This window comes from Barbatula barbatula (assembly GCF_947034865.1).
Source record: "Barbatula barbatula genome assembly, chromosome: 2".
NCBI classification, from domain to species: Eukaryota; Metazoa; Chordata; class Actinopteri; order Cypriniformes; family Nemacheilidae; genus Barbatula; species Barbatula barbatula.
Window position 1 is genome coordinate 5070512 of NC_136767.1, and position 22550 is coordinate 5093061.

The 22550-nt window shown below is 37.6% G+C and overlaps 3 protein-coding genes across 6 annotated transcripts in view; 1 reads left to right on the forward strand and 2 right to left on the reverse strand.

The window, feature by feature from the left end:
- acaca (acetyl-CoA carboxylase alpha) overlaps positions 1-3833 on the forward strand; it is a 41265-nt gene extending 37432 nt beyond the window's left edge. For all 4 annotated transcript variants that reach the window (XM_079448962.1, XM_079448963.1, XM_079448964.1 and 1 more), the window contains 3 exons: positions 114-284; positions 1052-1188; positions 2533-3833. In XM_079448962.1, coding sequence (XP_079305088.1) covers positions 114-284; positions 1052-1188; positions 2533-2659 — 435 coding nt within the window. In that variant the 3' untranslated portion in view covers positions 2660-3833. The remainder of the gene's footprint in view (positions 1-113; positions 285-1051; positions 1189-2532) is intronic.
- Positions 3834-4228: 395 nt separating this feature from the next.
- On the reverse strand, positions 4229-14787 carry aatf (apoptosis antagonizing transcription factor). Its single transcript, XM_079451097.1, has 12 exons — positions 14655-14787; positions 14060-14227; positions 13402-13806; positions 13152-13289; positions 10212-10326; positions 9750-9978; positions 9404-9571; positions 8869-8952; positions 8666-8733; positions 8504-8584; positions 7952-8023; positions 4229-4885 (listed from the first exon to the last, which is right to left on the reverse strand). Exons 1-12 carry the CDS (start codon positions 14737-14739, stop codon positions 4834-4836), a joined length of 1665 nt encoding a protein of 554 aa, XP_079307223.1. The 5' UTR covers positions 14740-14787; the 3' UTR covers positions 4229-4833.
- A 2085-nt stretch (positions 14788-16872) lies between these two features.
- lhx1b (LIM homeobox 1b) lies at positions 16873-20239 on the reverse strand (the record flags this gene model as incomplete). The annotated part of the gene is made up of 5 exons (XM_079449970.1): positions 16873-17255; positions 17705-17870; positions 18416-18690; positions 18861-19084; positions 20070-20239. 5 exons carry the CDS (start codon positions 20237-20239, stop codon positions 16873-16875), a joined length of 1218 nt encoding a protein of 405 aa, XP_079306096.1.
- Positions 20240-22550: the final 2311 nt, after the last annotated feature.

The following is a 22550-nucleotide window of genomic DNA, read 5'->3' on the forward strand; positions in this document are numbered from 1 at the left end:
CAAATGTATCTTTAGTGAAGCATTTTTAAGTTCACAAAGGAAATTTAGCATTTATTCATCAAATAGTTTATCTCTGAAATAACCTTGAAATAAGTTGAGCTCTGTGTGTTTAGGATATACTGGAGTGGCAGACGTCTCGTCAGTTCTTCTACTGGCGTTTGCGACGGTTACTATTGGAGGACACAGTGAAGAAGAAAATCCAGTGTGCTAACAGCGAGCTTACCGACGGACAGGTTCAAGCGATGCTGCGCCGCTGGTTTGTGGAAGCGGAGGGTGCTGTGAAGGTACGCTGGCAAAATATCCTACCTCAATCTTTTCACGTTACGTTTTTTGTCATCTTACAGCTGAAGTATAAGCAATTTTTTGCTCGATCTCATCTTCTATTTCAACACAATTTTACACTTTACCTTTAATGAGTTTATCATTTGTTGATTTGTGTTTCTTCTGAGAAGAATATTTTTGTTCCCGCCTGCACCTATCACGGTTAAAATCTTCATTTGTCTGAGGTCTGTGTGGACCAGAGGATAAATGAAAAGTAGAAATGATCAGAATGGATGACGGGCTCGTGGAGCCCAGACAAGGCCTTCACCAATCATCACACAGGTCCAGCCTGGAGCAGAGCCAAACCCCCGGGGCAGTCTAAAGTATCTGCGGAAGACAGTGTCTGGACCACTAATACATTACTCCAATCAGAGCGAGCTATCTTAAGCTACAATTAATCTCCACCCTGGCACGCACAGATAGGAGAGCAACACGCTGTTTCTTAATTAAAAGCAAACGGATTAAAAATGATTAATATGGGGCATTAAATGTTCTTGCCGACTACAAGTGCTTGCGGTTTTTAGAAGCACGGAAGCCCATTAACGCCTCGACAAATCTTCACAAGCACAAGTCCGGCTTTGTTTCAGATCAGCCTGATGTTATCAGCCTAAGCCTAAATGAAGAGCTGCTGAGGAGCATTGTGACTTGGTTTCCAAATAGAAGCATTTTCCAAAAGTTTTTTTGGCAGAATGTGTCCAAGCAAGCTTCATCTTTATTTTGTCTCTCTCAGGCATATATGTGGGACTGTAATGAGGAGGTGGTAGAGTGGTTGGAGAGGCAGTTGGCTGAAGAAGAGGGTGCCAGGTCTACCATCGATGAGAATATCAAATACATCCGCAGGGACCACATTATCAAACAGATCCGCAGGTAATGTGGCATCCAGTCGAAATGTATACGTGTAAACTGTCTAATTTTCTGTTTTATTCTGCTCGTATGTTATTCTGCTCCGCGGACGCAAGAAAGTAAATAAATAGACATCAAATATTGAATCATTTTTGTTAATTCATTTGCGTATTTGTATAGACAAAACACTATCATAGGTACGTGAGAAACGGGTTTACAGAATGAACCACGCTAGTGTTGCCTTAAACAACAGTCATTATTTCAAAAAGGTTGACGGCTGAATGACTGATCGGTCGGTATCCAGTATTCCGAGAGCCATGTTATATGTTTATTTGTAATATAAGGATGGAAATTTGCTTTGACTTTAGATTATTTAGTTAAGTCATTTTAGAAAACCGTAATTGGAATAAATGCGTCATGAAATCAGAAATTTTGTTCATCGGAGTAACACATGCAGTTTCTGCCAATCTCATATTAATCTTGAGGACCTATAGAGTAGGATTGCATACTTCGTATCTTTGAAGAGTGTTTAGTTTGATCACTTTTAAGAAAGACGGATGCAGGGCGCGGAAATAAAGCACGAGCACACAATAACGCATTGCATTGTTCTTGCATATCTGTCGATTCACTATACTGTAGGTTTGTGTTGTTTACCTTATGCACGTATGCGGCGATTGCCAACAAAACACAGACATATGACTTTGACTTACCGCTCCAAATATCAGTTTCAAACCCTTGACCCGGGTCGTAACATATCCACCTTTTATATAACATTCATCACGGAAATTTAGTGAACAAACACAGCTGAACTTCCCCAATTAAGCACATTGATGGGCGTGCTCTTTCTCTCGCTGGTTCAAACGTAGGTGTGGTTTTCCAGGAGAATTGTCCAATAAAGGTTTGAGAAAAGTTATTACGTAATGAAATTTCATGTTCGAAAAATTTTCAGAAACCTTTTCGAACCTTGTGAGTGTATCGAGCACAGAAATTCTTCATCATAAGCCAACTCAAACTTTGATAAGTTGACCATGTCAAGCATGAGAAGCCAGCACATTTAACATTTATCTCGAACACATTTTATTTTTCAAACTTGGTCCAAGTTTGTGTCATGTTTAAAACATTTTATTATATATATTTTATTATATATCATCTGCAAAACCAATTTGCTGAACATTTTTGTAAACTTTCGACTAGCAGTGTAAAATATGCTCATCACAGTAATTTATATATTGTCAACAACATATTACATTTCCTTTCTCGGATAAATGCACCTGTGCATTTTTTACCTCTCTCCACACATGTAAGATCTAGATTTATATTGCAAACCCATTTCGATAATGTCTTGAATTTTTTTTCTGTCTGTTTTAGCTTGGTTCAAGCGAACCCCGAGGTGGCCATGGACTCCATTGTTCACATGACCCAGCACATCTCCCCAACCCAGCGCGCCGAGGTGGTCCGCATTCTGTCCACCATGGATGCCCCCGCCTCCACATAGAGCTTCTGCACAATCATCTCAATGTCCCCGTCTAATGCTATGAGAATAGTTACTGGAAACTAGGACCAGATGAGCCAACATGGCAGTGTAGTGATTAACACTGTGGGCTATGATTCTGATAAGATTTCGCCAGATATATACTGTGTCCTCTACAAAACATTTATAGATATCAATGTCCACCTTTAGACACTTTAGTCAAAAGAATTTACATGCATTATTTCATTTTTACTTTTTGGCAATCTAGTCAAGCGCACTTTGATAAATAAGCAGAGACCAATTGTTATAGACAAAAATAAATTCTCGTGGGTTTTTTTCTATAACACTTAACAGGCACTGTAGAAGGTAGTAGAGTGTGTTACTGTATGAGAGAGAGTGTTTAGCAGTTTACAGCTTTAAAGTAGAATTTTCTTTACACTAGAATTAGGATTTTTCACACAGTTGTGTGCATGATAATTGTTCAGCCACACAAACAACAGTGCAGATTTTGGATGTCTCAGTCTTACACACTGTTTACACTAAAGTCAGCAATTTGTTGCAGTGTGAACGCAGTATTTCTTTACATGCAGGTGGTGGAGTGAACCGTATGACCGCATCAGCTTCTTGCATTCTCTTGTGGCTTAACCAAAACATCGATTTTTAAAAGAAATGTGTATTCACTGATATTGTGCTATTATGCTGTTTTTAGCATAGATTACGTAATGCTGAGTTGTCATGACTAATTTATTAAACAATCAGAAATACTAGGGGGTTTACACTGTAGTTAAGACGGTACATTATACTGTAAGAGCATCTGCACATTTTTAGCTGAATTCCATTGTAACCATATGAATTCTACAATGACATACACAGTGTTTTATAGTTTTGCTTGAAAAAAACTACGGAGGAAAGGATGTCTTTGGTAGGTGAATGGAGTAGTAAAATTCCCATGTCATCATGGTTGATGGCTTCAGACTCTACTGGAAAACCTTGAGATACCTCTCCAGTGCTAAGCACTACGGCTTGACTCCGTAAACATGTCAACGTTGTGATAAGTATGACATCTGCTCTAATCGTCTATAAGTGTTTCTAAATGTGTTCCTGGACGCAATCGGAAAACTGCCTAAATGGAGAATTTCCTGTGTGCAGACTGTATTTGCTCCAACAATAATTGAATAAAATATATGATCTAACATCGTATTGTATTTTTTTATTCCATTGAGCTTGATAGGAGAATATATTATTTTCATTTCAATATGCTTTATAGACGTTTAGAACTCAAACCTACCTCACTAGTCCGCTCACTGAAATGAACCTGCCCAAAAATGTCAAATATCCTTATGAATGAATGTATGCCAGTAGCATTAACACATTCTCAAACAGACCACCTATTTTTCTATTACACGCTTCTGTCAAAAGTGACACAAGGAGATGGCCCCTTTGAAACTCTCTTGTTTCTGCCGACAGATAATCAGGGCTTGTATTCATGTTCTTGAGAAATGGAAGAACACATCTCCATTGATTTATCAATTTTGCAATCGCTCCCATTCGGACCTCTCTGTGTGAGATGCACCGTCTACTTTCACATTACCTGCCGACAAACACAGGGACCGAACCAATCCGATATTCAATGAAAATGAAACTGAGATTTCAGTGGTTCTGAATGCTTCCAAAGAGTTAGTTACAGTTAACCAATTATTTGCTCAAATGTATTTGCACAATAACACATGGCAAAGTTTTATATAAAGACGCAATCATAGGTGTAACTTTGAAATTTAATAGAAACACCATTTCATTTACAGATATTTTCAGGAGACAATTATTTAAAAAAATTGTTTTGAACAAACAAAACAAAAACACTAGTTGAGTCCAGGGTTTCTGAAGGTTCTCATCTCCAGCAGATACGTTTGGCAACCGTGCAGTTAAAGAGACGGTTCACCAAAAAATGAAAATCCGTTCATGTACTAACTCACCATGTAATTTCAAACCTGTATGACTTTCTTCGTTCTGCAGAATACAAAATATTTTGAGGACCAAAATTTTGTTAACCAAACAACACTGGACTCCACTGACACAAAACCAATGAGATGTTTCTCAAAATATCTTCTTTTGGGATTTGAACAACGTGAGGGTGAATAAATGGTGACAGTATTTTATTTTTTGGTGAACTATCCCTTTATAAAACTTGCTGTTAGGAATCACTGTGCCATTGCTGGACCGTTGGCAAAAAGAGAACGATACAGCTCAGACCTGCAACAGACAAAACAGAAGTCAAAAGGTTAAAAACAAATCCAACTCAAACAATGGCAACATTTACTGTTGAACTAAAAGAAAATGCCATTCTGCAGTTTAATAGATCTATATAAATAGGTATATAGATAGGGCCCAAGCCAAATATCTATCATACCCTGGATCCTCAATGCAGCTCGTGCTAAACCTGCTGCCACCAAAGGCCACAAATCCTAATAGATAAACGATGGCCCTCTTTAATGCAGAGAGCAAAAAAGCACACATGCAGACGCCTGAGATTGAGATGCTAATGTCCCAGAGGGTCGGAGCTGAGCCCAGGCCAACAGACTCACTTAAATCCTCAATCCCTGTTAGAAATGCAACACCAGTGTCCAGGATTACAGCACACTGTGACGAACACACAACGCATACATATTCTGATTCTAACAGCACTTGCTGGGGTGAGGAGGGACGCTCCGGATCAAAGGGGAACGTTGAGACCAGAGCCCAGTCTCTTGTGATGAGGTTTTACCCAGGACCCTCATCCGACCCCGTGTCCCCCAGCGCTTCTCCTCACCCCGATGGGGACAAATGCACAGTGATTATCTATAAAAGCCCTGCAGTATTTGTATGCTGTGTATCCGCTTGCTTGCCCTTGTGTAGGGAGAGAAAGAGTGTGTGTGTACTCCCGTCCCACTATATCAGCATTAACATTCATGGGGCCAGTGGTGCGTGTCGTGGCTATAGAACTGGTGTCGAGATACACTCGTACACACAAACATTACCGTATCCGGCTGTACGAGGAAAAGGTCGCCTTGAATTTCTCTCCTGCAAAGGTCAGCCATCCCTCTCTGATGCCATTGACATACATCATTATTACTGCAGTGCAACAATAGTTATGTAAATAAGATGCATGTGTGTGTGTGCGCATGTAATGGCTGGCGAAGGTCACGTTCCAGTTTGTGTCATTTACGGTACCGATAACACGGCTGGTGTTTACACGTACAAAGATCTGCGTTGATTCTCTTACAGATGTCATGCAAAAAAAACTGATTTATAGAAATAGACATTTATCAACTTTTTTACACTTACAAGCTACTGCACAGCTATTGTAGCCACATTTGTTATTCTTAAAGCAAAACTTTATAGTTTTTCGACCTTAAAATTATGTTTCTAAAATTATTTCAGTGGTAGAACAACTCTTAACTGGACAAATTCAACTCGCGCTGCTCAGATCTGAGCAGCCACACAGCAGCTACAACCACACTGTAAGTTCTGTGTTCGGGTCAGAAAACACACAGCCCCGCCCATCCCTTGCCATCGGAAGGGTCTCCAAACAACGTATCTGCATCCGCCTTTTCATCAGTTTAGTCAACTAAATCACCTGTTTTGCGCTGACCATGGGGAAGCTTATGCAGCGACAATATTTAAAACACTTGTAACAGACAATTGCGCATATCAGCCAGATGGCGGTGTAGCTTTAACGAACCATTTTATAACATTTTGTGAAAATTACAGTAATGGATAATGTACATCCTGTACGCAGTATTTATTCGAACTTCCATATATAACATCATATAATATTCCTAAACAAACTGCTGTGCAGTATACACCCCGATGGCACAAAGCAAATATCTTCCAAGTGTGCAAGCTACTCAGCACAACTCGCACCTCACACTTTCAAGCGCTTTGTGTATTTGTCCGCTACGTGCTCAAGTAGAAAAGCAATGTGACCGTGAACACCAGGCCAAGTCCATCTGTCACCTGCAGCTCTTCATCAATCCATTCTTAGCTCACCTCACTAATCCTGCCTACACATCTGCATCTCCCCTCTACATCACTCCAAACCCAAACCCTAAAAACACCCTCAGGAACAATTACTGTGTCAAGTGTGTGCTCAAAACCCTAAAAGAATGGATCACCCAAAAATTCTCAAATTAGGATTTTTCTCATGTTGTTTGAACATCACACCACCTGGATTTAATCCGTGGAACACAAAGGGATATTGAGCAAGCCGTTTTGAGCCCAAAAATATGAACAGGCCCCGTAAAGGAACGGATGAAATAAAGTCTCAAAATGATGGTCACACGAGTGATCGTCGTTACCTTTTAGTGTACTACACATTTAACAGACAGCAGAGAGGGGATCAATGGGATCAACACTAGATTTGATCCAGAATGTTCCTAATGAGTGCAACAGATCAACTGCCATCATGTGTTACTGCACATTACACACAGCTATGATTTCCTATTGTTCCCATTGGGGTCCTGATCACAATGTCAGGGTTTATTCTGCAATAACAGCCTCTGCATTTACGTTATCCCTTACTAAAGCATTCTTATAGTTTGCTCACTTGGGTGCCGCTTAAACAAAAAAGTTGTTACCAAGTAATGCAAAATTGTCTTTTTTGCAACCACAGGAAATCGTACAAAAAACAAAGAAGGGATTAAAGCTGAAATCTTTGAAACGTCGGTGTGTGAGTGTTTGTGTATGTGCATATCTCTAGTGCATGTTTGATTAGTCTGTTCTCTGTTTGTGGAGGATTACTGCTGGCTGACAGGCACACAACACAACTGCACCATTCATTAAACACACACACACACACACACAGCGAGGACTTCCCGCTGCTCTCCTCCCTGCAAACGTAAACCGTCAGAAAAAGCACAGTATAATCTGAAGACAACAAAACTGTTCAGTTCGAGGGCCAATGAGTTTTGAGTACAGGAATCATGCAAACATCTGTATTAGTTTGTCTTTCTTCATGGAGCACAAAATGAGATTTGTCTATATGATTATATTATTAATTTCCAAACAACAAAAGTGGAAAGGGAACAGAAAAGTATCATAAAATTGTGATTGTGTGCAGTGTTCAATGTGTTATAAAGCCATACAAAAACAAAAATAAGCACTCTCTACATTCCCCCATTTTGGATGAATGCAAAAGGGCAGCTAGAATGCTGACCGACACTTTCTGGTTATCGTCCCTTACTCAAAGTACTGAAGTACTTCCATTTTGTTTACTTGCATGATAAATACTTTTTTTAAACTATACCCTAGAGTTTTACTATGAGAATCGCGAACACTCACCGGGCGTCATCATTCATGCTGCTGTTGTCCAGAGGAGCCATAAAATTGATCAGTTTACTATGAACATGGAACCTGCCAATAAACAAACACCACCTTATAACTGCAACAAAATATACACAGTCAAACATGATTTGATATTAATAAATCTCGAACTGAATATCTAAATATTAAGATTATAAATCCTCTGGACTATCTGCTCTGCTAACGTTTTGGCAGTAGAAATTTGAATTATTTTTTATGTTTATTTTCAACAATAACATAAGCAGTCCGTAACAAACATTACAGCTAATAATATTAATATCAAATCAAATCAATTTAATTGCTCATGTGTAAATGCGATATGCCTGAATTTCACATGGGAAACGCTTTACACATACAAAATGTATTTTTTTTTCTATAAAGAATACGGTCTAATCTTTATTTTTTCAAATATAGAGTTTTTCACAATTTTGCATTGTTGCAAAGAAGCCGAACAATAAAGTACAGAAAACTCTTTGTATTTGGTGCATATCTTTTAAAGCATCTCTGATGTCTGAGAGACTGAACGCTTACCTGATCTTCCTGCCTTTGCTAGCTCTAGTGTCCACCCTTTTCTTGATTTTACTGCGTAATTTCTGGATGGCGAGCCACTGCCTGTGAGATCAGAGGTTGGGTTATTATTATGTTCAAATCTTTACATTGTACACACACACACGCGCACTCACTCACACCCACCTTCCCATGGCCACTTGATCATTGGGGTCGGCTGCACTTGTTTTGCGCTCGATAAGTTCTCGAAGGAGCTGCACAGAGTACTCAAATACATCAGTGAACAATAGCAGATGAAATGTGCTGCTAATAAGAAACTGCAGGAGGTAAGAATACGTGAATATATAAATCAAATAAAAATCGATTTATCATTCATTCTGCCTTCGTACCTGGTGATAGAAGTCATCGTCATCGAAAATCTCCTCGTCCAGATCTTTGAGGTGCAAATTAGCTTTTAGTGCCAGTTCTGCTGCCTGAAACATCAAAACGTTCCATCTCTTGAATGTCTTCAAATGTTACTTTTAAAAAGAAAAAGTGTATTACCTTACTCATAATAAAAGTAACATATTGAGTCAATTATGATGTACAGTACATAAGCGAGTCACTTATGGTGTACAGTACATATCAAAAAAAGTAACACTATAATTATAGAATAGCTTAATAATGTCCATTAAATCTGCATTGGGGCATATTTATACCAAAAGTACATTCACTATGTCTATTCAATACATTTTCTGTATCAAAGGTGCTTATAATATGTCTTAAAATAAAGAAAACATAAACAGCATTTTTCTTTACACCAGTACTATGATTGTCATTAAACGGCAATATATTCCTACATTTATTTTCTCTAACCCACACTTACTATAGACCAGTTGACTCAATAATAGAGGTGCATTCTATGAGCTGAGAAGTGTGTCCTACCTCTCCTTCTGTGATGGCTGTGTTGTCTATTTCCGGTGCGATGGGCTCTGGTTTTCCCAAAACTCTGTACTGAGACCTGCGAGTCTGTGTACGTCTCACCAGCCTCTCTTTATCCATTAAAACCTGCTCCACCTGCGTCAGAATGTTCCTGTCAAATGCTCCAAAGCCCTGTTTGATCGAGATGCGCAAGAAAAACTGTGAAAATCTAATAAAACCATTTTAAACATTCTTTAATAATACACATGCTGTTTTTGTCCAGTATGTATTACAATGGATCATTTCCTTAATATTAAAAAATGAATTGTATTGTGTAGCATTTATTGTGTAGCATCTGTGATCATGTTACCTTATTGGTCTTGCCCATTGTGAGCCGCGTCTTGTCGTACCATTTCTGCAGGGTGGCATCACGGTATGGTTGAAAAGCGGCAAAGCGTTTGGCCATGAGGCTGGGATACTCTGCCATTTCCAGCTTTCGTTTGGGGGGTCCTTTTCGACCTGCCCCCTTTTCCTCCTCATCGTCATCCACATTTTCCTCTTCGTCCTCACTGTTTATCTCCTCATCATCTTTATTATTGCTGTGTGAGAAGTAAAAAAAGCTCATCGACTCAAGTCTAAGTTTCCTTTTCATAGTTTCATTTAACCTTTTCAAAGCTGCTTTTTCAGGCGAAAAATGCAGGACAAATAATTTTGAATGACTGTGGTTGAACTGACCAACATGCAAATACATTTCAATGCATAAGCACACATCATACATATACAGGTGTATGTGGATTGTATATTAATAGAGGAAAAGTATTTATGTTAATACCTATTAGCTGACCAGGTCTTGCCCTGCGAGATTCCTCGGGTTTCTGGGTTTTGGTAGAGTAGCTGATCTTGGAGCTCCAGCAGAGATCTCTGTAGAGCCTTCAGGGCTTTATGACCTACCACACACACATAAGAGCTTATCATGCAGCACCTGTTTGACCACAGCATCAATTTAGACTGCTTCACTAAATATAGGGTCTCAACCCCTCTTATCCAAGTCATACCTCCACTAAAATTCAAAACCACCAAGAAAACGTATTAAAGAAATGAACTCCACAGTCTGATGCATGCACACCATCAAACAAGATTGAAAAAAAGTGAGGTGAAGCTACAATTAAACCAATTGTAGGGTAACTTGATAAAAAAATTAAAACTGTGGCACTTTCAGAGCATGGCTTGTTTGAGTGGTCTGATCTGTCAACTGCTGGTGTGAGTTTTTCCAATGGTGCAAGTTTGTCCAAAATCTCCAACCTTAGTTTAGCATGTCCCGCATTCAGTTTAATGTTTTCGCAAAGATACGTAAACACTAACATCATGCTTACGAAACTGAACCTACAATTTGAACTGGCAAAGCAGGTCTAATTCTCTAGGATATTCTCCAAAATATTATAGACTATGGATGGGACGATTAATTGTGCAATTCTTTTGCTCAGTTTCTCACTGAATTACGGTTAAATGCTGCCGCATCCTAAAGCCAGATGCCGATCTAGCACAGAAACTCCAAATATGGGCCGTAGAAGAAGTAGGGATGTTTGATTTAGAAATTTTTGGAAATCGATTCCAATTCCTACGCTGCTTCCGAAATCGCCAACTTCCATACTATATAGTACGATTCATGAATAGTATGTATGGCGAGAATTACCTAGATGGTCTACTTCTTCCGCCGAGATTCATGAGTGTGGATCGGATGGACTCTTACCTATCCCATGATGCCATGGGAGCGGATCAACGGTCAAATTTCAAAGTTTTCTGCTATATTTATTTGTTTACTTAAGATGGATGTCCTTTTTTAATGCAAGTGCCAATAAATGAATTTATTGTGACTAAATTATGTTTTATACACTCATGTGTAGATTGTTGTTAATACGTCATAGTTCAAAGAGCATCCGGGTCACATGACCATAAAACATGACGGACGCAGTATGTCCGAAATGTATTTATTCTACTCCCACTCATACTATATAGAACGTACTGTCTTAACGGCCGATAGGTAGGTACTTATTCAAATTCACAATTCTCAACTTTTGTCACCGGACAAGCCCACTTTCTGTCGCCAATGGCCACAGTCACCCGTCACTGGAAGTTGCCAGCTCTCTATTGAAATGAATCAGATCGCGACGCTCTGTCGCTGCTAGTTTCTGGCGGTCTGAACGGGGCGTAAGGATTTGCTTCAGAAAATATACAGTAAAATATTGTGAACTGCAGTAACTACACACCTGGTTGATCTCATCCTTCTAAAAAAAAAAAACTTGTCTTTCATTTTAAAATCTCTAAGCAAATATGCTTCCAGGTTTCATCTGCAAAGCAAACATCAGCTACCTAAAAAATCGTAACCCTACACAAAATCACTTTACATAAAGATAACAAATAAATAAAAGAGTGATGGGAAGGTGCAGATTGCGTCATCTTCACTGCTAATCAAAAGTACACATGCACCGCAAACCCTCACCTTCCATCTCAAAGCAATGTGCTGTTCAGAATTCAGGAGGACAGCCCCACATCAATCATTCGCTGGCCAAAGGACCACTGCAATAAATATGCAAATGAGAAGCAGGCAGCCTCTCTTAGCACCCAGATCGGCTTGAGAACGAAGGTGTGCACAAACGCATTAATTGCACAGAGCCGGACGAATCGTGATATTAAAACTACAACTGAATTCATTGATTTTGAGGCTGCAGTTCCTCGGGGCGTGCCAGCTGGCTGCACATAAGACAGCAGGTTTAGAGGTCTTGGTGGTTTATGGTTTTGGGGTCATTTAGAAGTTTTTCCCAGGAAAACATCTTTGCAAATAAGAATGTAGCCGATTATGGTTTTGCATGTCTACAACAAACTTTCTTAATACAAATATTTTGATATTTTTATCCTTCAAACGCAAAGACAAAATTTGCCAAAAAAAGACCTTATTTTAAAGCAACGACATAAACAAACTGAATGCGCATGCACGCTTTTGTGGTCCAAAATTAACTTTCGGTACACATCCCCTGCAGATTGTTTCATTTACATTTAGTAGATGCGTTTATCCAAAGCAATTTGGAATCAGTTTCTTGTAACAAGCAAAATAAATAAGTAAATTTAGCTAGCAAGTTAAAAGTATGTCTAGCCGGTAATATTTGAGGTTACCAGTAGAGGAACCGTAGATATAAATAACTAGATGATTCTGTTTCTATTGGCCCCTATAGGTGGGTCGTCCGCCATATTGGAACGGTGCGAGCTGGTCCGTTAACACTCAAGATCAAGCTAACTGTGTATGATTATGAAAACATATTTATTGTTGTGTAAACTCAAACATTATATCTGCTACACTTACAGATGACAACATCGAAAGGGTATACATTTTTTTGCGAATTAAAAATCTGTGGATTCCACAACCATTCTAGTCAACTGAGTCATGTCAGTGGACCGTTCCAAGATGGCGGACACGTCTGCGTGCCTGTAGTGCTTGAATGTGGCATCTAGTTATGTATATCTATGAGAGGAAGCGTTACTTGGCTAAACTTAAATGTGACAAATTGACACAACCTTTTTAATCAAGTTAATATACAATCAAATTAAACAAATTGGCTAATAGAGTAAAATATTTATATAAATTCATATAAAATTAATTAAATATAAATACCAGTTATATTGATAGCAACTAGCCAGACCGATCAACAAACACAGACCGGAAGTTTACCTTGGGGCAAGCGTGTGCTGTCAATAGTAGACATTTTTATGAACTTACTATTTTTTAAAGCTTCTGCATATTCAGTCCCTCCCCTACTCTTGAAATCTGGGAATGTCTGTGATTGTGGAAGCTGATTGGCTGTCAAAAGAGCCTTCTGCATTTTGATTCGTCCTTCCAGTAAGACGTCCCAAAGAGCTGTGGAGATTTGAGAACAGCATAAAAGACGTAAAATACAGATTCTGGTCATTTATTACAAATTGCTATTGATTTATTTCTTTTTTTTGTGTAAATTTAAACTGTTCCATACCAAGTTGATTTTGCACTGCTTTCCCCTTTTCAACCTCTTCGTTCACCTTCTCTTTAGAGAAAGTCCTCAGAGCAGATTCCTTCTCTTCCTCACTCTCTCCTTCCTCTTCCTCCTCATCACCCTCAACAGAGTCCTCCTCATCTTCACTGTCTCCCAGATCATCCATCCCCTCTGTGAATTTCATCAAATCTGTGCCCTTCATCTTAGAAATTAAGCTGGACATCTGTGAGCTATTTTCTCCAATAAGATCCTCTTCATCATCGTTGTCATCTTGGTCTTCGTCCATCTCATCATCCTCCTCAACATCATCAATCTTCTCCATGTACTTATCAAGCATTCCATTTCCATCGTCATCATCATCATCGTCGTCGTCGTCGTCGCCGCCGCCGCCTTCCTCTTCATTACCTAAAAATGTGTGGTGGTATAAAAATTGTGTTCATTTATAAAAAGCATCGTGTACCATTGTTGGCATTCAATTGTTTATTGAAAAAGAAAAAAAGACACGAGTTCAATGATTTATAAGATTGTACTGTATTATAAACTATATGTGCTAAATAATTATCAGATTTATACTATGGTAGTTGCGTGGTATTTCAAAATTTCTACAATGATACCATGGTACATCCCAAAAATAGTCATTTTTATAGTATCATCTCACCTGATCCATTAAGCTCTTTCTGCAGCAGTTTTCTGGATGTTGCCTTGCCACGATATCTGCGATCGCTATCCCCCAGAATGGTCGCAGTAAGCTTCCGCAAATGACCAGATGCAGATTCTTCATCATTCTGACCTTCATCAAACCTCTCTACGACTTTAGCTTTGGTCTCTGCAATTGACATAAAAGCTTTTTTAGACAATGCTCATTGTGTCACACATGACCAACATGAAGGATACACAAAGCTTCATAAGCTATATTTTCTTCAAATTACAAATACAATACAGTAATACATTAACACGTGTATTCATTTTTTTGATATTTGAATGAATAAAAGGGTAAGTATACAAGGTTTGGTCGAGTTGTAATTCTCAGGACACAAAAAGTAGTTTATTGTGTAAAAACAATTGAAACATAACTACAAGTATAAAACTATACGCTTGATAACTGAGTACAACTGTTCACAGTAACGTTACACTCATGCCGACACATCGTGCTGGTACTGGAGGTGACAGATCTGCAAATATATATATCACAAAATAACTTTAAAACATATAAAAACACCGAAAGAACGGCAGATGTGCCGAATTCGTAATACCTTCATCTTCGTCGTCTTCGGGATCTACAAAGTTTGGTAAAGGGTTTAACAAATCTTCGAGCTGCTGTGATATGGAAGCTGCCATGTTTGTCCCACGCTGCCAGTGACGTCATCTACGCGCGCCCGTGTAGGCTTGTGTACACCAGCTTTTATTACTCTTAATAAATGTTGTTGTTTTTCGCTAAATCTACTTTTGTCATGTGGCAAAATGTAAATAAAAAAATGACATACACGTGTGTTTGATTAAATTGCATTAAATATTCAAAGTTGCGTGCAAAGTAAAGAAAAATAATTAAGTTTACAGTCAGTTTAACGAAAATAGATTTTTGGTTTCAAACAAAGACTCAAACAAAAAAAATATAGTATAAATATAGTTTTATGAATTAGAATCAAAATATAATAAATTTGTTATATCTAATATTCATAAAGCTTAATTTAGATAATCTATTTTATTTTAATCACTCTGCAAAACAATTTTTATAACGGTTTCCTAATTGTGATTTCTGTTACACAGACGCCAGCTAAGCTTTAAGGCAAAAGGAACCCACAGTGAAAAGTACGAATAGGCCTGTGTGTAGAAAGAGAAAAGGTTTGATAAAAAAACTTGTGAGTTTATTTGACTCAGATTAGAGTGATAAAACTCCGCCCAATAAAACGTGTATACCAACATTAAATGTTCCTCATAAAACATAATCATGTGCATGTAAATTATTAATTATTTTTTTATTTTAATTTTAGATATTTAAAGATATGTGGACTTAAATGTGTCAAATAGTATTTGTGAATTCTACTTATAGGTCCAATGTCATATTTGTCAGTAGGCTAGCTTTTTAATGAACACACAGCTAAATACAGTAATAAAACTGGAACATTCAGTCCTTGTCCGTGAAAAAGCACAGTCATTTATCCTGTTCTGTGTTTAAAATACAATTGTAGCCTATACAGTTTGTTTGTTTGTTTATTTGTTGACCAAAACAGTTGTTTTATGTTTATGTCCGCATCTTTATAGCCTATATTTGCAATTATTTGTTCTTGTAAATTATTAAACAAAATACTGTTTAAACTTTCCTGAAAAGCTAGACGACAGCGAAGTATAAATCATTACAAAAGGTAGCCAAGACTTAAAGGTTCGTCTATACACATAAGAATGACGTTTCAAAAAAAACCTATAGTGAAGTAGCTCTCACCTTTAAAAGCAAGATCTCTACATGGGTGTCCTTATGTAATTGTATAATGTTGAACCAATTGGAAATCTGAAAATCTGAAATGTGCATGGTTGGTCTAGATCAAAAGATAAAAGGCAGTAGTGAATTTCTAAACCATGTGCTTATCCATTTAACAGGGTTTAAATTTGATATCAGTGTCACTTAACCCAGCCATTTTTTAAGACAATAACATCTCCATTAATAATTTCACTCAGTTACTGGAGTAATGTTTAAAAAAAATTGACAATTTATGTTTGTGCTTAATTTGTCAACATATTTAGGGTTTTGTGTATTCTTTGTGCAAACACAATATCATGAACAAACTAGCACAATGAATCACAACTGAAATATAAATTTAATACAAAAGTTTGGTTACTTGTTTGAAGAAAAATGTATCCGTCTGTATCAAGTGGGTTTTTTCTTTGTTATAATTCAAACCCCTGAAGAAAATATATGTAAACAAGTGACTGCTTTCTGTCCACTGATCTTATGAAGTCCTTTATAGAAGGTAGACTTTGTCTAATAATTCAGGTGATATTTCGTTTTAAATAAAGGGTTTTTCCCAACACTTTAAGTTTCCCCTTTGAAGGCAAACATTCTGAGATTTGGCTAAACTTATAAACATGAATGTACATGTCCAGGCAGAAAAAGATTTTGGTGTCAGAAGATTTCAAATGTTATTATGGCAAAGCCTTAAAAGGCAAAGAGGTTTTAGGAGTCGGGTAATAGCCTATATTAATATAAACATTCTGCATCAGCTTTTCTTATACTGTCATTACAAGTTGCTGTATTCTGTGGACAATCTTTAGCACTGCTACGGTCTAGAGACCGACATTAGACATTCCATTTTCAAGTACACATAAATAGATAAATACATTAAATAAATAAGTAAACAACTCAAATAGATATATAAATACATGGATAAATTAACTAAAATATTGTTATAAAATCACACACAAATAGTACAATTTAACATGTTTGAAAATCCTGAAACACAGTGCAGGGTGCAGAAGCTACCAAACCGTCCCTTCATTCATCTCTGATGAGGGGAGTGACAATTGATTGCTGTATCCGTTGCCACTGAGAGAGTTCAGGGATGTAAAGGGCGGAGTAGAGTCACACAAGTCATTGGAAATACTGTGAATGGAGGTGGGTGCGCTGGGCTCTGGGCTGGGGGAGTCCCCTGGGTGGTGCGATAGCATCTCACTAAAGCATTGTGCCTCATTGGAAGGGTGGTGTGCTGCATGGTGGTGGTCTACACTCCCTAGAGGTGTTCCTGATGGGCCAGAGGAGGGCATGAATCCTAGATCACCTGGAGTTTGAGCTTGGGAAGATGGTGGACCCTGAGGGAAGTAGTCGTAATTAGACCCCGGGCCATAGTACTCACCTTGATAGTCTGCAAGACAAGTAAAGAGCATGGAGTAAGCTTAGCACATTGTTGATCACATCAAAACTGAATGATGTGAAATATAAATAAATAAATTAGTGTAAAAAATGCACATCTTTTCTGTTAAATAAATGTAAATAAAATGTAATTACAATTTACAAAATGTATAGACACCTTGATTGCTTCTATCCTTGTGCACTTTTTGTAAGGTGCTGCTACAAAAGGTTCTTTACAGTGATGCCATGTTAGAATATTATTATTCTTATAAGAACCATTTATTTCTTTTTATAATCTAAAGATTTTTTTTGTGAAACCACTTAGTCGTGGTTTTCTATAGCATCTTGAAGCATTTTTTTAAGTGCGCGTGCCAAGTGGCTACGAACAAAACAATATCCCAGTAATTCTTTCAATTATTGTACACTTTAATAATGAACATTAATAAATTTAAGCTCACCCACCCCCATAATAAGAGTAATGTCCGTTGGCCATGAGCTCTTCTGACTCCAGTCGATCGCTCAACGCTCTCATTCTCCTCGGGCTGCGGAAGAACATGTGTCTTCTGGCGCCCAGCGCGCTCAGTTGCTTCATGCGTCTCTCTTTTGAGCGTCGATTCTGAAACCACACCTGCACACCAGGACAGAACATATTTCATAAATGAATAGGACATTCATGCGTTAAAATTCATCCACACCAAAGTCATTATTTCAGAGCTATATTGTCGTTTGAGAAATAAAAAATATAGGTCTATTCGGTAAATTGACAGGCGTTTTTTTACCCATTACACAAGCAGAAGATGTGAGAAAGAGGATAGTGTGTGTATATTTTCTCGTAAAATTATTTATTTTTCCAGCCACAAAATGCTCTCAGTATTAATATATTTTTAAAAAACCCATAGCGACCACCACAACCACGACGTGTTGTAGGTTATGTGTGGCCACATTTTATGTATTGACACTAAAGGTCAACGTCTTTTCATAACAATGGCACAAACGTATAAACAAGTCCTTCAAACAAATAGCCTGTGTTCAAATGACAGTAATATAACAGTAACTATCAGGGCTGTATAGCAAGGGAGCGTCTCCCCCTTTAGAAATCTCAACTATGTAAATATATTTTAGAGTGTTTTTTTTAACATTTGCATTACGTCGGTAAGCAATTTGCAGACTTACCTGAATTACTCTCATACTGAGGCCTGTCTCCTGAGCCAGCTGTTCTCGTATATGTCTGGTGGGTTTGGGGGTGGCAGTGAAAGCAGCTTTAAGTGTCTCTAGCTGTTTGGCTTTGATAGTTGTTCTTGGCCCACGGCGTTTGCCACCCAGATTCTGCTCGTCGTTTTCGTTGTTGCAGGTCTCCTTGTCGGACAGGTGTCCAGTCTCAGAGTCTTTATAATCATCTTGTGGATCCTGAGATTCTGGCGATAAGCTCGGATCACTGCACGTGGTAACTGTAACGAATACATGAATAAAATGAATACTAATCTAATACTATCACTTATATTATATATTGTTAATTTATAATGGAATATTTTCATGCTACACATACATGGTACATCCTTGCATGAATAATCTCTTCCTTGGGGCTATTTTATTTACAAAGCCAAGGGATCAAACTCACTTGATAGAAGGGTCGTGTCTTTCCCGGTGCTGTTATTCATGTAATCGTCCTTGCAGACAAATTTAGATTCATCTAGAATATATAATTCTTCTCCGGTGGAAAGCTGTTTATTGCACATGACACAAGTGAAACAGTTCAGGTGAAAGACTTTGCTCCGTGCTTTCCGAACTAGATCACTGGGGGAGATGCCCTGCGCGCAGCCTCCACATTTAGTGCCATAACGTCTGCGGAAAACAAAGATCAGAATCATTAACGCATGTTGACAAAGTCACAAAATTGCAGTCTACAAAATGTATATATTGTAACAGCCTGTGAGAAAAATTAGAACCGCAGCATTTTCTTTTTGCATGCGTTTTCAAGAAATAGAACTAACCGCATTAAACAGCCTTCACGTATAATTTCACACTTTGTTCCTAAAATGTGCTAACAAGCTATATTAATGCATTTCCTTGCACAACGCGGCACAACCTAATGTAGGCTAAAACAATTATTTAAAAAAATATTAATTGTTACTTTTGATAGCAGTAATATACAGAAATCCCCTTCTAAACTTCACAAGAGACACCTTTTTTGTGTGTGTGTGTGTGTGTGTGTGTGTGTGTGTGTGTGTGTGTGTGTGTGCGTGAATTTAAATCGAAATAACAAATGGTGTGGCTTTCTTCTGGAATTAATTCATTATTCAAATCCACTTATCACAAGCATACTCATATGCTGCGAAAGATTAAAGCTAGGCGTTCGGCGTTCGCCTTTATAGCTTGTGTAATTCTCATCTCTCTGCCTACCTGACATTCATACCTTGTAAACAAAGAGAATTCTTTCGGTCTGTCATAACAAGTTGTCAAGTGTTTTATGTGCATTTGTAGGCTACATATTGTTTTACTATATATAGCCTATATATATATATATATATATATATATATATCATTTTCTTTTTGCATGCGTTTTCAAGAAATAGAACTAACCGCATTTTATAGCCTTCATATATATATATATATATATATATATATATATATATATATATATATATATATATATATATATAAATTGATTTAAGTACTTCTGCTTGATTTAAGATTGGCTTGAGTATTTACAAGAGCATTTTAGAATGTCATAAATATTCGTCTTCTTTTTCTTAAAATGTTTTATAAAAATCGCCACGAATGGGTTGAAAATGAATGATTTGTCACTCGAACTGATTCCAATGCTTACCTGAAAAAGTCAGTTTTGCAGTAGAGTCGTCCTTCTCTCGAAAAGCATTTGTCAGTTAAACTGCATTTACAATCACAACATTGCACGCATTTTGCATGCCACGCTCTATCCAAGACGTTAAGCAAAAATCTGTCCAGAATAGGCCTCTCGCATCCAGCGCAGTGGACCATATTTTGGGACTCCAGTCACTGCGTCGCTGTCCTTGTTTGGAGGCAAAAATCTATTTGAAGTTTGGAAAAAACGATCTGGTCCTCGATCCAAGTGAACCCAACGTCACCACAAATGCAGACATTGGCTAAATGACAGCATCCCAGTTTTTCGACTCAAATGACAGCACATAAACGTGGTCATCAAATCCTCATCTAAAGACGATTTGGGTATATTTCATTAAAAATACAATAAAAAGCTGTCGTTGAATTTTCGCGCGAAATAACGTTACAAATTCAAAAGCTAAATTGTATTTTGATTTCGATGAAGCGCACGATATTTTCAATGCTTCCAAGGCTTGAAAAGAAATAAAAAGCCATGTGCGTTTAATTCTGCCGGTTTGAAAAAAAGTTAAAATGTATTATTTCAGTCCTTGTATATCCCTAGTTATATATGTGTCATTTCCAGTCACATCTCGCACTCTGTCGCCTCTGTCCATGCGTTTGGAAGCCAGAGAGAGCCCTTATTTCCTGCGACGTGACGTCATGCTGGAACGGAACCAATCAGATCACAATAATTTCAGTGGAAAATACAATTCCCATCAATTTCTTCTTTCTTCAGTGCATTTGGGAACGGCACACAATAAGCGTCACCAAAACATTGTTGAGTAAAAACGAGTTTTATGTATTATATGCAATGTATTTTGCACGGTTTATGCGCCTGCATTTGTTCAGAGAAGCATAATATTGAATTTAATTCCATCTTTATCAATTTACTTTCATTTATATTACGTGCTTCTTCATACATAAAGGATGTCAAATTGAATGAACAAAGTAACCTTTTAAAATACAAAGAGGGGGATAATATTGGCCTGGATTTTAGTCCTTAAAGCTTCATTATTCTCCAAGGTCCAAAGTAAAGAAAAACTAAATATCAAATGGACAAGCTTAAAGATAACCTGCCCTTCTAAAGCCATTGAAAGCACATCATATGAATGGACCTGTAACGCATTTTTAATCTATGTGCTTTGTTTCTATGCGTTGTTACAAGTAATTTCTAATGGAAAGTTAAACATGTTCAAAAGCATTTAAACCTAAACCATTGGTTTGTAAAAACATTAACGGGATTTTCACAAGTCTATTTCCGTAACTAAGGAAACGGAACTGCATAATTAAAAAGAGTAAACGATGTGTGCGTTTCAAGATTAGTTATCAAAAAAGAATAATGCACGATTCGGACTAGGCTACACATCTTCGATTGCCATGTGGGAAAAAATAGGCACGGTAGTTTCCAGCCCAGATGAATGTTCCTCGGCGATTATTCTTCACTACGGGTGAGAGGGCAAGGATCACTAATGATTATAATATAAAGTCTTTGGCTGCTGGGAGATATTATCGCACAATGGGCAGCGCACAGGGAGCAATACAGAGCTGGGAAGAGAGATAGCGGATTTTCTCTGCCATAGAACAGACACGGAACAAGCATCTGCCTGTATGCTATAGTTATCTTTTGCCGTGGGATTTGATCCTTAACGATGAATCGAGAGAATGTGATTTTTCAGTGAAATCATTTTGTGCATGGCTTTTTAGAAATCACATTTTGCTGGAAAACTGATAGGCTAATGCATGACGTTTTTGTTCATAATTGCGCGAGATTATGACAGACAGACATGTGCATGTAACAATACAGACAATAAAAAACATGTTGGGGGTTCCATTAAGAACCATATTAAAAGTGAAGTAAAGAATAATTTAACCCAGCATAATAATAACCAATTTTGTTATTAAAAAATACGAACATTACTGAAGAATCTTTCAAAAACAACACATAACCAATACATTTATATTTAAAAAAATATATCTATCCATAAAAACAAACAGTAGTCAACTCAAAAAGCAGTTACTGATAAATAGAGAATTCAATTGAAGGAGCTTTTTTTAGAAATGATACGGTGAATAACGACCAATATCAGAGGACACATTTATTAAACATCATAATTATGTTGACTGCGTCCAAAAGATGCCTAGAAATGTTTTGATAATTATTTTGTTGGACTAAAAAGTAAGGGACATTGTTATCCTAATCTTTGCGTAAAGTTCACAGGATCACAACCCTTTTCTTGTGCTAGACATATTTTTCAGCAGCTTGCCATATTCCGAACATAAAAGTGCAGGTCAGACACTGGTATCCAGACCTATAAAGTGTCTATTTTTCTAAATGTGTACTTCATGCATCTGTGTCCACAATGCTTGAGAGGCGATAGTAAAACTTTATGTCTCTTGTGCGTGAACGGGTGTAAATAAATAGTCAGATTTATAGAGCAAACCTCAAAAC